The 13,531-nt window shown below is 47.1% G+C and overlaps 1 protein-coding gene across 7 annotated transcripts in view; it reads right to left on the bottom strand.

Moving 5' to 3' along the window:
• Positions 1-7,758: 7,758 nt before the first annotated feature.
• The window catches only part of KANK4 (KN motif and ankyrin repeat domains 4), a 68,025-nt gene continuing 62,252 nt past the window's right edge, over positions 7,759-13,531 (bottom strand). For all 7 annotated transcript variants that reach the window (XM_049110347.1, XM_049110345.1, XM_049110349.1 and 4 more), the window contains one exon: positions 7,759-9,661. In XM_049110347.1, the coding sequence (XP_048966304.1) occupies positions 9,557-9,661 (105 nt within the window). In that variant the 3' untranslated portion in view covers positions 7,759-9,556. The remainder of the gene's footprint in view (positions 9,662-13,531) is intronic.

Below are 13,531 nucleotides of genomic sequence, written 5' to 3'. Positions count from 1 at the left end.
AGTTCTTGGGACATTAGTCCATTCTTCTTGGTGTTGGCCTCACTGAAATAAACTTCTTTCTTTTTGCACCACCATTTATCTCTTTGCCTTTGGATTGTGGCCAAACTTGGTCTTTTGGGGTCTCCAGAGCCACAGGCTCTCCTGCCTTAGTCGCCAGTAACAACATAATAAGTAAAATGTTTCTCTGAGTTCTGTGAGCTGCTCTAGCAAATTGAGTCCAAGGAGGGGGCCATTAGAACCTCTAATCTATAGCCAGTGGGTAGGAAGCACAGGTGAGAACCTGGGTTTGTGACTGGCATATGAAGGGGGTTGGGGGCAGTCTGGAAAACAGCCCTGACCTGTAGAATCTTTCTCTGGGGACGTGGTGTCAGATTTGAGCTGAATGGTGGGACACTTAGCTGGTGTCCAAGAATCCCTTGGATGTGGGGAAATCACCCCCCTACACACATGAGAATTGATGTTCAGAACCTCAGTCATCACCCCCTACCCCCAACCCCACCCCCAAGCCAGCCCTGCCTCTGAGCCAATAAAGGGTGGAAGACACCAGCGTGAGCCCTCTCTACAGGCAGCAGAACAGAAGCAGAGTCTGAGCTTTGGCCCAGTCCTGCTCAGACCATTCCACTGAACAATGGAATGGTTTTTTCAAAGGCCCCAGAGCAGTTACCAGGCCTTCAGTGAGCAAGTAAGCAGGATGGGGTAGTGGAGGTGGAGGTGGGGTAGAGAGGAGAGCAGATAGGATCCTCCTCAACACTGACCAGGCTCCCTCTGGTCCCGACCCATCTCTCTGTGGGGTGAAGGAATAGATTTGGAATTGTAAGGAATTACCTGCCGAGGGACAGTTTAGTCAGTGTGGGGTTCAGTCCATTTGCATGCTGGACAGAAGGCTGCTGTCTTCTCCAGGAATGCTGAGTACATGAGAGTCTTGGCCTCCGAGCTGTTTTGTCCCAAACACTCTATTTGTCTCTTCTGTTCTGGGGCCACCCGGTTGGACCTGCAGATCAGCCATGGGCTCAATGCTGGGTCCCTGAAGCAGCTTTGTTTTCTCAGCAGTGTCAACCCCCTGCTTCTGGGCACCCCTCCCCAGCCTGGGTCACTGAAAGTATGGAAAGGAAGCAAAAAACTCCAGAAATATGGCAGGCGATGCTGTGTAGTCTTAGAGCCAAAACTCCTGCCTTGAAATCCCAGAGCTGCTGTTTACTAGCTGTGTGGCCTTGAATGAGCTGGGTTTTTTAAAGAATTTATTTATATATTTGAGAGAAAGAGAGAGAGCTCACGTGCATGAGCAGAGGGAAGGGCAGAGGGAGAGGAAGAGAAAGAATCTTAAGTGACTCCTCTGCGCTGAGTGTGGGGCCCAACTCGGGCTCAATCCCAGGACCCTGAGATTGTGACCTGAGCCAAAATCAAGAGTTGGACACTTAACCGACTGAGCCACCCATGTGCCCTTGGATGAGTTATTTAATAATCTCTCTGTACTTTAGATTCTTCACATGTACAACAGGAATAATATTATAAATACCTACATAGGATTAGGTGAATAAATGATCTCATATAACCCCCTTCAGACTGATGCCTGGGTAGTTCTAAGTGATTTGTGAAGGCAAGCTGCTATATTTATGAGGCCAGGTCTAGGGGAAAAGGATCAAGTGGCCCGGGGGGAAGTAGTATTATGCGGATGCTTTATCTGATTAACCACTTACAAGAACAGAGGAGGAATGATCATGCCCCAGTTTGTGGGTTAAGAACCTGAGTGGCTGAGTGGTCCAGTTGGGATTCAACACCTGCGATAGGTCAGATACCATGTTCCGGAGGCCAGAGAGCTGATGGGGTAAAGAAAACAAGTAGGGTGGTTATGGCATTGAAGGGTGAATCTACTGGGGTCTTTGGGAAGGAGCAGGGGTTGCTCTGGTGAAGCCAGGAAGTCTGCTTCAATCTTTCTAGCTCAAGAGTCACTTTTGCTCTTCAATCCACAGGGCTGAACCTGGCCACTAGTAGCTTCAGAGATCTACAGATTATAACCTAGACACCCAGGAGACTGAATCTCCTAAAGCCCACTTCCGAAATCCCAGGAAGTCCTGATTGGCCCAGGTCCCAGGATCCATCCTTCAATGGCCAGAGCCCAGCCCAGGTTTTCTTGTAGGGACACAGCAGTTCCTGCCACAGTTATGTGGGTGCCCAATGGGGTGGGGAAGGGGGGCGCCCTAGGAAAGGAGGGCCTGGCAGGCAGTCCATAGGTGTGTACCCAATAGACTGTCCCTTCTCTTCGTTCTCCATCTTTTCTCAGCCCATAGCTCCTGGTTGCTCATACTTTCAACCTGTTATCTATCCTCTGTGCTTGCAGATTCTCTCTCCGTATGCCTTATTCCCCCTCATGGCCAATCTCTCTTGTTACTCCCTAACCATAACCCACTGCTCCCACCTGAAACTCTACATGTTTCTTTATTCAAATTTCTCAGAAAATTCACTAGTCCTGCCCATATTTCCATGCCAGGCCAGTTCACAGGCATTATGTCATTTAAGGACTAGCTGCCTTGTGATACAGTCTGTGTTCAGGTATCTGCCAGGGTGACACCAGACCTCACCTTCTGCAAGGCTCTGTGGGCGGGATGATTTCACTGTGGGCATGGAATAGGAGCCTGGACCGCAAAGAGATATACATTATATGTAACCATTCTAAAAGCCTTCCTAGGCTTTTCCATCCTTAAAATCCACTACCCATAGCATTAGACCCTTGAGCCTGGGGAATCCCTGGGTGGCTCAGCGGCTTAGTGCCTGCCTTCGGCCCAGAGTGTGATACTGGAGTCCCGTGATCGAGTCCCACATCGGGCTCCCTGCATGGAGCCTGCTTTTCCCTCTGCCTGTGTCTCTGCCTCTCTCTCTCTCTGTGTCTCTCATGAATAAATAAATAAAATCTTTGAAAAAAAAAAAACCCTTGAGCCTGTCGTGGGATGCTGAGTACATTTGTCTAATTCCTACTGCAACAGAGATCCAAATGTACAATGGCTTAAGCAAGTAAAAGAATTATTTCATGCTCACATATAAATGGGGAATATATAGTCCAGAGCAGATCTGATGGTGGTGTCAGGGGTATAAGCTCTTTCTGGCTTGCTACTTTTTTTTTTTTTTTAAGATTCTATTTATTTATTTGAGAGAGAGAGTGTGTGAGAGAGAGCATGAGCAGTGGGGAGAGAGAGAGAGAAACAGATTCCCTGCTGAGGAGGGGGCCTGATGTAGGACTCAATCCCGGGACCGGGCTCATGACCTGAGACAAAGGTAGGCACTTAACCAACTGAGCCACCCAGGCTCCCCTGACTTGCTATTCTATGATCCCTAGGGCATTGGCCTTATATGTATGGATCAAGATGGGTAACTACTACAGTCCTACCAGTAGGAAGGGGGAAGTGTATTCCCTTTAAATACAGAAGCCAGAGTGTACACACATCACTTCGTTCACATCTCATTAGCCAGGACTTCGTTACGTGACCACATCAAACTATAAGGGAGGCTGGGAGTTAGAGTATTCTCGGTGATGATGTGTCCAGCTACAAGTTGAAGATTGTATTACTAAGGAGGAAGGGAAGGGTGGATATTGGGGACGATGGTACCACCATTTTCCTGTCACTCATTTTTGACCCCTGTCTACCATCCAGTTGGTCAGGACATCTTAGCACATTCCCACTCCTGATGCCTTTCCCATAGGGCCCTATTCTTTCTCCCCACTGATGTCATCATGGACTTGGCCTTCACAGCTTCATACCCAGCGTCTACCAAGAACCTTCTAACTGATCTTCTTGCCTCTAATCTCCCTCCAGCCCACCCTGTGTTCATTCTCTCCCCACTACCTATACCACTAAGTTTTTAACTGCTGACTTCTGAACCCCTGAACTTAAATGCAAAATCTGCACATACATACATTTTTCTGAAGAGAGTAAAGGAATCTGTGATTCCCCCGCAAGCTACAGGCCCAAGTTGAAATTCCTAATCTCAAACACACAAGTGAGATGTGTCTACAGACCTTCTCAAATCTCCTCCTGTCTGGGTTCCTCCACAGTGTAACCCAAACTGGAGTGATTCTAGAATTCTCTCCATTGTGCAGACAGGCCATGCTCTTTCATCCACTATATCTTTATGGCTGCTGTTCTATCCAGCATGACTGGGCAAACTCCTACATGTCCTTATGGCTTAACAGAAAAGCCCCCTTCTCTGCGAGGCTTCCCTGACTTGCTCTGGCAGAGGCAGTCTCCACAGCACGATTCAGATGCCCATTACTCATCCTATGGCGCAGTTGTCAGCCTATGTCTGTCTCCTCCCACCCATGTGTCCCCATAGCACCTCGTACTTTCCCAGTTGCCACACACATCATCCTGGACCAGAATGACTGGCTTGTCTTTCTTTCCTGCAGAACTCAGTTCTGTAGCTAACTTGCTTACCTCTATGTCCCCAGCCCTAAGCACAGTACTTGGGTGACAGTAGATACCTGGTAAATCTGTGTTAAATGAGGGTTAGATGAATCAATCTCTTGGTTGTCCATCTGTTTCTCATTAGCTCGCCGGCCTTTGGAACAAAACCTCTTTTTTTTTTAAATTTTTATTTATTTATGATAGTCACACAGAGAGAGAGAGAGGCAGAGATACAGGCAGAGGGAGAAGCAGGCTCCATGCACCGGGAGCCCGACGTGGGATTCGATCCCGGGTCTCCAGGATCGTGCCCTGGGCCAAAGGCAGGCACTAAACTGCTGCGCCACCCAGGGATCCCTTTTTTTTTTTTTTTTTTAAAGATTTTTAATTTATTTATTCAGAGAGAGAGAGAGAGACTGAGAGGCCAAGACACAGGCAGAGGGAGAAGCAGGTTCCATGCAGGGAGCCCGACGCGGGACTCGATCCTGGGTCTCTAGGATCACACCCCGGGCTGTAGGCAGGGCTAAACCGCTGCGCCACCGGGGCTGCCCTTTTTTTAGGATTTTTATTTATTCATGAGAGACACAGACATAGGCAGAGGGAGAAGCAGGCTCCACATAGGGAGCCTGACGAGGGACTCCATCCCGGACTCCAGGATCACACCCCAGGCTGAAGGCAGGTGCCAAACCGCTTAGTCACCCAGGCATCCCAGAACAAAACCTCTTTAGGCTCTTTATTATCTGTCCTGTGTATTGTCAGTCTCATCTCTTCTGAATCTACCTTTGATCCCAGCATCTCACTCACACTCTACATGGAAGTCCTACTGAACCAAGGGAAGGCGTCCAAATGCCTGCTGTCCCATCTTTCAGCCTTGGCAATCCTGCTCTCTGCCTGGCACACTCTTGACTCTCCTCACCTCTCACTTCTCTCCCCCCCCCCTTTTTTTTTTTGCAAACATCCACTAATCTTTAAGTTTTCAGGTCAGATACCTTTTCCTTTAGAAAGCCTTTCTTGAATTCCCAAGACCCACGCTGGTACCCCTAATGGTACCCCTGTAGCCTTACGGGCTCCCTTCTCACTATTCTGTTTTCCTAAGCAGATGGTAAAGTAGAAGCCGAAACTGTGGTATCTAATGTGGACCCAGTGCCTGCACACAGTGGGCACTCTAGAAATATTTATGGAAAGGGGCATGTGGATGGCTCAGTCGGTTAAACATCCAACTCTTGATTTCAGCTCAGGTTGTGATTTTAGGGTTGTAAGATAGAGCTCTAAGTCAGGCTCTGTGCTGGGCGTGGAGCCTGCTTAAGATCTCTCTCTCTCTCTCTCTCTCTCTCTCTCTCAGCCTGGGTGGTTCAGCGGTTGAACGCTGCCTTCGGCTCTGGGCATGACCCTGGGGTCCGGGGATTGAGTCCCGCATCGGGATTCTCAAAGGGAGCCTATTTCTCCCTCTGCCTGTGTCTCTGCCTCTCTGTGTCTCTCATGAATAAATAAAATATTTTTTAAAAACCTCTCTCTCTCTCTGTCCCTCTCCCACTAAAATAAAAAATATATAAAAAAGGAGAAATATTTATGGAATGAACTATATTGCCTGGTCTTATTCCTTGCTATTGGCACATATATCCTGTCTTCCAAAAGCAGTTTGTAAGCTCCACGAAGGGCAGTGAGGGAAGCTAAGATATCTGTGGGCCTTTCTCCAAGTCTGAGCTTAGGATCTTCCCCAGTAAGCCTGATTTATGTTGCCTGGAGGCCATGCTGTCAGGCACTTGACAAATGTATTAATCAGTGGTGTCTTGGCTTAACTTTTTGGTAAGCCTGGGTTTGGGATCATGGTAACCTTAAACACTGTTTTTCTAGTTGTGACTAAAGCCACTGCCAGTGCATATTTGTTTTTGAGTTAATGTTTTTGTTTTTGTTTTGTTTTTAAAAAAGATTTTATTTATTTATTCATGAGAGACACAGAGAGAGGCAGAGACACAGGCAGAGGGAGAAACAGGCTCCATGCTGGGAGCCTGACGTGGGACTCGATCCCGGGTCTCCATGATCAGGCCCTGGGCTGAAAGTGGCACTAAACCGCTGAGCCACTGGGGCTGCCCTGTTTTTGTTTTCTTTGGGAAAATACCTAGTAGTGGAATTACTGGATCATATAGTATTTCTATTTTTAACTTTCTGAGGATCCTGCATACTCTTTCCACCATGGCTGCACCAATTTACATTCTTACCAACAGAGCCTGAGGGTTCCCTTTTCTCCATATACTTGTCAACACTTGTCTTTTTGATACTAACCATGTTGGCTGGTGTGAGTTGATATCTCATTGTGGCTTTGACTGGCATTCCCCTGATGATGAATGATATTAAGGAGGGATGGACAAAACAGATAAGGGGATTAAGAGGTACAAACTTAGAGTGAAAAATAAGTAAGTCACAGAGATGGAAAATATAGCATAGGGAATATAGTCAGTAATATTGTAATAATGTCATATGGTGACTATACTTACTGTGGTGAACACTGAGTAATGTATAGAATTAATATACTGTATACCTGAAACTAATAAAACATTGTATGTCACTCATACTTCAATAACAAAAAGATAACTAAGTTGAAGGGCTCCGGATGGCTTAGTCTGTTAAGCCTCTGACTCTTGGTTTTGGCTCAGGTCATGATTCGGGGTCATGGGATCAAACCCTACATTGGGCTCTGCACTCAGTGTGGAGCCTACTTGTTCTCTTCTCCCTCTGCTCCATCTCCCACTCCTCCCTCTCCCTCTCTCTTTCTCAAATGAATGAATAAAATCTTAAAAAAAAATAATAAAGTTGAAATGACTGAACTAAATAAATACAGAAATAAAAGTACCAGGAATAGTGTCAGGCACCTGGCTAGTTTCAATAGCTGTTGGTTGAATGAATACTGGAGCTGAGAGACAATGACAGGGCAACAGGCTATGCTTGTTCAATCTCACCATGTTCTGGGCTCAGACATTCCCATGGAATGGAATGGTTATAAGGAGATCATGTGTTCTCATTCCTAAGTCAAGATGAAAAGAAACGTACTGAAAATCTGAGAAAGGATTGAAAAAGCCTTTTTGAGAGTGACTCAGTGGCCTCAAATCCTAGGCAAACCAGCTTGTCTTCTCTGGTAAATAAGCTGTTTTTGATAGCTAGACTCAAATGAAATCATTAAAAGATAATGTGACCCAAATGAAGTTGCCACCCTAACATGAGATGCAAAAATAGACTCTAAATTGGCAACATAGGACCCGGGCCCCCTACTGCTGTCTGCAGAACTACAATAGGGAATATGACCCACAATGCAAATTCCAAGAACCAAGACTACAGAAATGCAAAGAAACAACTTCAGACAAAAGACTGAGAGGCAGCATTTTAATATATAAACAGTCAGGCCAGGCCAGAGCCTTGCTACTCCAAGCACGGTGTGGCCCAAGAACATCAGCATCCCCTGAGAACTGGTTAGAAATGTAGACTCTCAGGTCTTTTCCCCTCTGACCTACTGCGTTCTAACAAGATCTATAGGTGATTGTACGCATATCAAAGTTTGAGAAGCACGGGGCTAGAACATTTTTTTAAGGTGGGTTTTTGCTCTTAAAATGTGCTTTGAGGTCAAACTAAACCATTTAAAGTACTTTTTGCTTATTATTTGTTCCACTCTCTCTACCTCTGAGCAACACCATCACATGTCAGGGTCCTGCTCTGGGACTTTTGAGACTCTCGTGAATCCCAACAGTGTACAGAAGTTTGCTGCGCCGTTTCTGCAGACAGTCTTTATGAGTTACAAACTGGATTGCAAAATCTCTATCAGCTGTTCCTTGTACAACACCTGCAGAAGGTAGGTTGTATAATGATTTCCTTTCTTAAAGATGATGAAACCAGGGCCCACGGAGATTTCGTGACTCACCTAAGAGGCATCAAAGCAAATTGGCAAAGGAGTCAAAATGAGAACTCAAGCTTTTGAGTTTCCAATGCAAGGCTCCCTAAACTTTGATGCCTTTTCTTTTTATATAAAGAGAATTTTTTGCATAAGAGACTTTAAGAACAAATTCATAGATAGGCTTGTGTGAGTTACTGAATAAAAGCCATGTACATGTGGGCCCCTTGGATTATGGAAGTTTAAGAAAGAACTGTCCGGCAGAGAGAGCAGTCAGCCCAGGGGGGCCATTGCCCTGCCCAGCTCCCACACTCCAGCTGCCATCCAGGTTGGCAGGTTCTGCAACCAGGAACCTCAGAGCATCATGGGGGCTCAGAGCTCACTCAAGGGTGCTGAGGGGAAAGAAGCCAGGATTCCCATGAGGCCATACATATGGCTACAGAGGAAATGTGGTGGCTTCTGGATGACAACAACCTATCCCCAAGAGGATGCTCGCTCCCGCTTATTTCTTTCATAGATTCAGAATAGCTGATATAACGAGACTCTGCCTAAATACACTTGGTGTGCTTTACTGGATTGGATTTCCTGATTAATTCCAATTTCCCTGGCACAAATTGGAGCCACTTAATGACTCAGGAATGACCAAGACTGTGTATCTGGCATTGATGCCAATATGGTCTTCCTACTTTACCTGAATTTTAAGATTTCTCTGTCAGCCCCAGCTAAACAGAGGCCCCAGATGTGGTTTGTTCAGTTTCAGCTGTGTGGTGATTCTCCTAGGGTCCTCTAGAGGATGATTGCCTGGGTGGCTGCTTCAATCCACCTCCCCCCACCCCCCCGCCCAATCCTCTCTAGACATGCATATTCAATGGGACATATTCATGTAACTGATTACAAAACAAAAAGACGGTGCACTTTAAAATTCCACGTAAAAAGTATTGCTTTGCTAATGTGCTCCTGCCTGTGTGCTCGCTACATGGTGCTACAAAGGATAGAGTCATAAGGAATTCAAGGCTGAAGATGTTTGGGATTTTTAGACAACACGGATGCACTCTGCACCTTATACCCTGCTCTGTAGCCTGCGTAGTTTGGGGTTTGGCCTAAGGCAAAAACTACAAAGCGTTCTAATGAGCAGAATTATATAACAGGAATGTATGTGCATATTTGACATCGTTTCTTTTCTTGAAGGGTGGCCCTCTGGCTGTGACCCATGCCCTCTCCAAGGGCTAAGGAGTGCAGAGAAGGAGCCTTTTGTCTCCAGCTGCCAGTTTTTCCTTAGCCCCTAGGGCCCCAGGGACCTGCCCTGCTCTGCGTGGGCCCGCAGAAGCCCTGCGATTTCCACATGGGCGGGTGATTTCAGAACGATGGACAGAGCTGTTCGGCCAGCCTGCAGGGAAGAAAGAAAAAGAGAAACAAATTTTATTCTGTCTGCTTCCAGCCACAGAGAAGGGTGAGTTGGACGTACAGGGCGGGCATGGGGCATCGACGACTATTCCAAGCATCTAGAAACCCTAGGAGAGGTGGAAATTGGAATGGCACGAGGATCATGAAAAATGGGTCGCCTTCCATGGAAACAACATTCACTTCTGGGAAATCTGTACCGATGGAAATAAAGAAGTGTCACATGGTTGGTTGGTTGGTTTTTCCCACATGGTTTTTAATTGTTTTTTAATTGGAAAACAAGAAAAAGAATAACTCTTCCATTTTTCCATTACCCAGACCTTAACGAAAGTTAGCCTTTTGGTATGTTTCCCTCTAGTGTTTTCTCTTGAGCAAATCTGTTGTTGGTTTTTAAAAAGAGGAATGAGGGGGATCCCTGGGTGGTGCAGCGGTTTGGCGCCTGCCTTTGGCCCAGGGCGCGATCCTGGAGACCCGGGATCGAATCCCACGTCGGGCTCCCGATGCATGGAGCCTGCTTCTCCCTCTGCCTGTGTCTCTGCCTCTCTCTCTCTCTGTGTGACTATCATAAATAGATAAAAATTTAAAAAATAAAAATAAAAAGAGGAATGATAGTATATATCAATTGTGAATCTGCTTTTATTTTTCATGTACCATGGCACACTAGAAGATTTTTTCCCTGTTCTTACACAGTTGTCATAACATATAATTTTTCTTATTGGCTGTGTAATATTCCATAACTTACTGAATTTTCTCTTCTCTTGGAGACTTACATTGTTTCCAGGCCTTCATCATCATAGATTTAGTACAGAAAGCACTTCCCCATTTCTAGTTATTTCCTGAGGACTAACTCTTAGAAGTGGGTTTAGGGCACAGAAGGACATGCGCATTTTTACACCTGATGCAGGATACCACCGTGCTTTTTACAGTGCTGCAGCAGTGCAGGGAGCTGCCAGGCCCATGGCCTAAAGAAGCAGTGTTCAGAGGACCTCCCAGCCAACAACACAGGCCATTCTCTACAAAGAGTGAGGGGGAAGGCCAACTCGCTGCAGCAGACACTGTGCCCTGTGATGGCAGCCATGGTCTTTTCAATTTCATTCTCGAATTCTGAAATCCCACAGCTCCAAACCACTTTTTTTTTTTTTTTTGGTTACTCATTTGGAGGTGAAAGCCCAATATGAGGCTATCTGTGACCTTTATGTAGCCCAGTTAGTATTTTTATATTCTGCTTCATAAATATTCATGGATTTAATATGCTGGGGGGCACCCAAGTCCCCATTGAATTGTTCTCTGCCCTATTGTGTATAAGTGGAATTACTTCCTAAAATGTGAAAATCCACAGAAGCAGGTGGGAGGTGTTCACACTCAGCTGAAAGCTCTTCAGTCTTCATCAGGATGGAGTCCAGCTGCCATCGGGGCTCCACATGCTTATAAATCACTGTAATGCATGGCAAAGAGCCAAAGAAGCCAGAAGAGGAACAGACTGAGCTCAAGGGAGAGGATGGTATTTGTGTGTGTGTGTGTGTGTGTGTGTGTGTGTGTGTGTGTGTGTGTGTGTTGGGGTTGGGAAAGCAAAGGAAGGAAATGGTGTTTCAGCAGGACCCCAAAGGATATGCATGGGCTTCACAAAACATAAGAGCTTCTTTCCCTGAAAACGCCTCATGATTGTATCTTCCTTTCACCAGCATTTATAAATTGGTGTCTGTGGAGCTATTGATAAATTTCGGTCTCCATGAGGTCAGACGCTAGATCTGGCCTGTGGCTGCCAGCCCAGCAATAACATCCCAGCACCTGGCCCACTGCCTGTCCCTTGGTCGGCACCCAGCAAGCATTGTTGAAAGAGGGAATGCAGGATGATAACAAAGAGGTACTCATTTCAAGTTCATGAAGATTCTGAGCAAAGGAACTAACTCCTAAGGAGTATTCTCCAGGTTGGGCCAGGGTGGAATAAAGCAAAGGTCTTAAGGAGAGGAGCCTTCTAGAAGCAGCCTGCATAGTTTCGATTGAAGAGAGGGGGCTGGGTTTTTGTAGGCCTATCCCCTGGACTCTGGTTTCCATTGCTGCCCTTTGTCAACTCTGAGGCTCGAGGTGAACTCGACGATGTTGTGATTACTATGATTATGGGACAGAGCCATGGACCAGCCCCAGGGGACACATGCACCTTTGAGCAGGGCACATCTGGAGATGACAGCCTGCATCTGTGGGCTTCTAACCTGCAGACCTGGAGAGTAGGGGGCCCCATTCCATTCAGAAAGTGTGGCCAGAGAGACCACTCGGGAAAGGTATATCCCTCAAATGCCTCTGCCAGAGCCCTGGGAACAAGGTGATGGTGTGCAGCTCCAGTGGGAAACCCACCTGGCAAGTCGTGGCTGGGGAACACTGAAGGCCTGAAGAAGTGGGAAGGGCTCAGGTAGGCAGCACACACACGTGTGTGTGTGTGTGTGTGTGTGTGTGGTAGTGGGGTTGTCTTTCAATGACCAATGTGCAAGGTATAGTCTCTGCCTTAGGAAGCTTTCAATGTGATGGGTACTTTGGAGGCCTTCAAAGTGTGAGCCCCAGAACCCAGTCTTCATCACCTCCTCTTCCTCGTCTCTCAGGCAGCCCCCAAGAGGCTGGGTGACCAGCTTCTCAGATTACCTTCTAAGCCTAGAGAAAGTGCCTTGCTGATGGTTCTGGGGGTTCCACATTTACATCAACCTTTAAGTACTGGTAGGTTGAGAAAAACCGAGTTTAGGACATGAATTCTCTCTGAGTTTTCCAAAGAAATTATCAGGTCATTCAAACCTGCATCTGAGTCTCCATAGGCAAGGTGCACACTGGAATGATATGGTGACCAGGGTTAAGGCTGGAGGAACAGGACTTGGTGCTTGGTAAGGCCTGTCAGCAGTTCATTGTCCCTGTGACATGTTCCACCCAAGTTCCCTTTGGGAAACTGGGGTGTGAATCCTGAGTCAGCCCCAACCCAAGCAGGCAGCAGGTGAGTGGGCCACAATTGGGGTGGCCTGCTGCTGACACCCTGGGCGCCCCTGTGGTGCTGGGCGTCCCCTGATCCCCTGTCTGCTATGATGGGCTTCCGCCACCATGTAGGTAGCTGTCCTGTTCCTCCCTCCTGGGATTCCAGCCCTGCCCTGGGTCTCAGCCCTGGTCTAGCTCTTCCCAGTGCTGACTGAGACAGTGGTCTAATCCTGCCTGGCCTTCAGCACTCACCCAGGCCGGGGTTCCTCAGTTTATGAATGTATTGGGCCAGATTGCCTATAATTCTTTATTGCAGGATGGTTAGCAGCAGCCCTGCCTCCCCTCCACAAAGGCTAAGAGTGGTTAGGTGACCTGTCTGAACCACAGTTACTAAACCCAGTTTCCAACTCACGAGTGTTTCAAGTCCATGCTTCTAGCAATTGCTCCATTTGTCCAGCTGACAACAGAGCCCTGTAGCTCCTGAAAACAGTCATGCACTATCTCTTACCTGCTACAGACCTGGACAGAGGTATCCAGGAAATGCTCTCAGACTCACTACCTGGGTATCCCAGCTAATAAGTGATTTCTAAAGTTCACACCCCCTGTCCCCCAGGCCTGCCCTTTCAGGCTTTCTCAGGGCAACAGTCACTCCTAGGAGGACTCTGGGCCTGTTCCAGAAAAGCAGCAGGGAGGCGGGGGGGGGGGGGGGCTGCCTCTTTCTGCCCCAGGGCAACCCTGTAGGGAGTTCAGGAACACAGATCCTTTGTCTGACCATATGTTTGGAACAGGAGGTTCTTATTTCCAGCAACCCACCACTATTCCCACATGCATTTCCAGAGGGTCTGTGCTCTTATCTCAGAAATGGATTTGGGCAGAGTTGGGGCTCAAGGAAACTGAAGACAGT

Source organism: Canis lupus, chromosome 5, assembly GCF_003254725.2.
Source record: "Canis lupus dingo isolate Sandy chromosome 5, ASM325472v2, whole genome shotgun sequence".
Lineage (NCBI taxonomy): Eukaryota > Metazoa > Chordata > Mammalia > Carnivora > Canidae > Canis > Canis lupus.
This window is presented reverse-complemented; position numbering and strand designations above follow the sequence as displayed.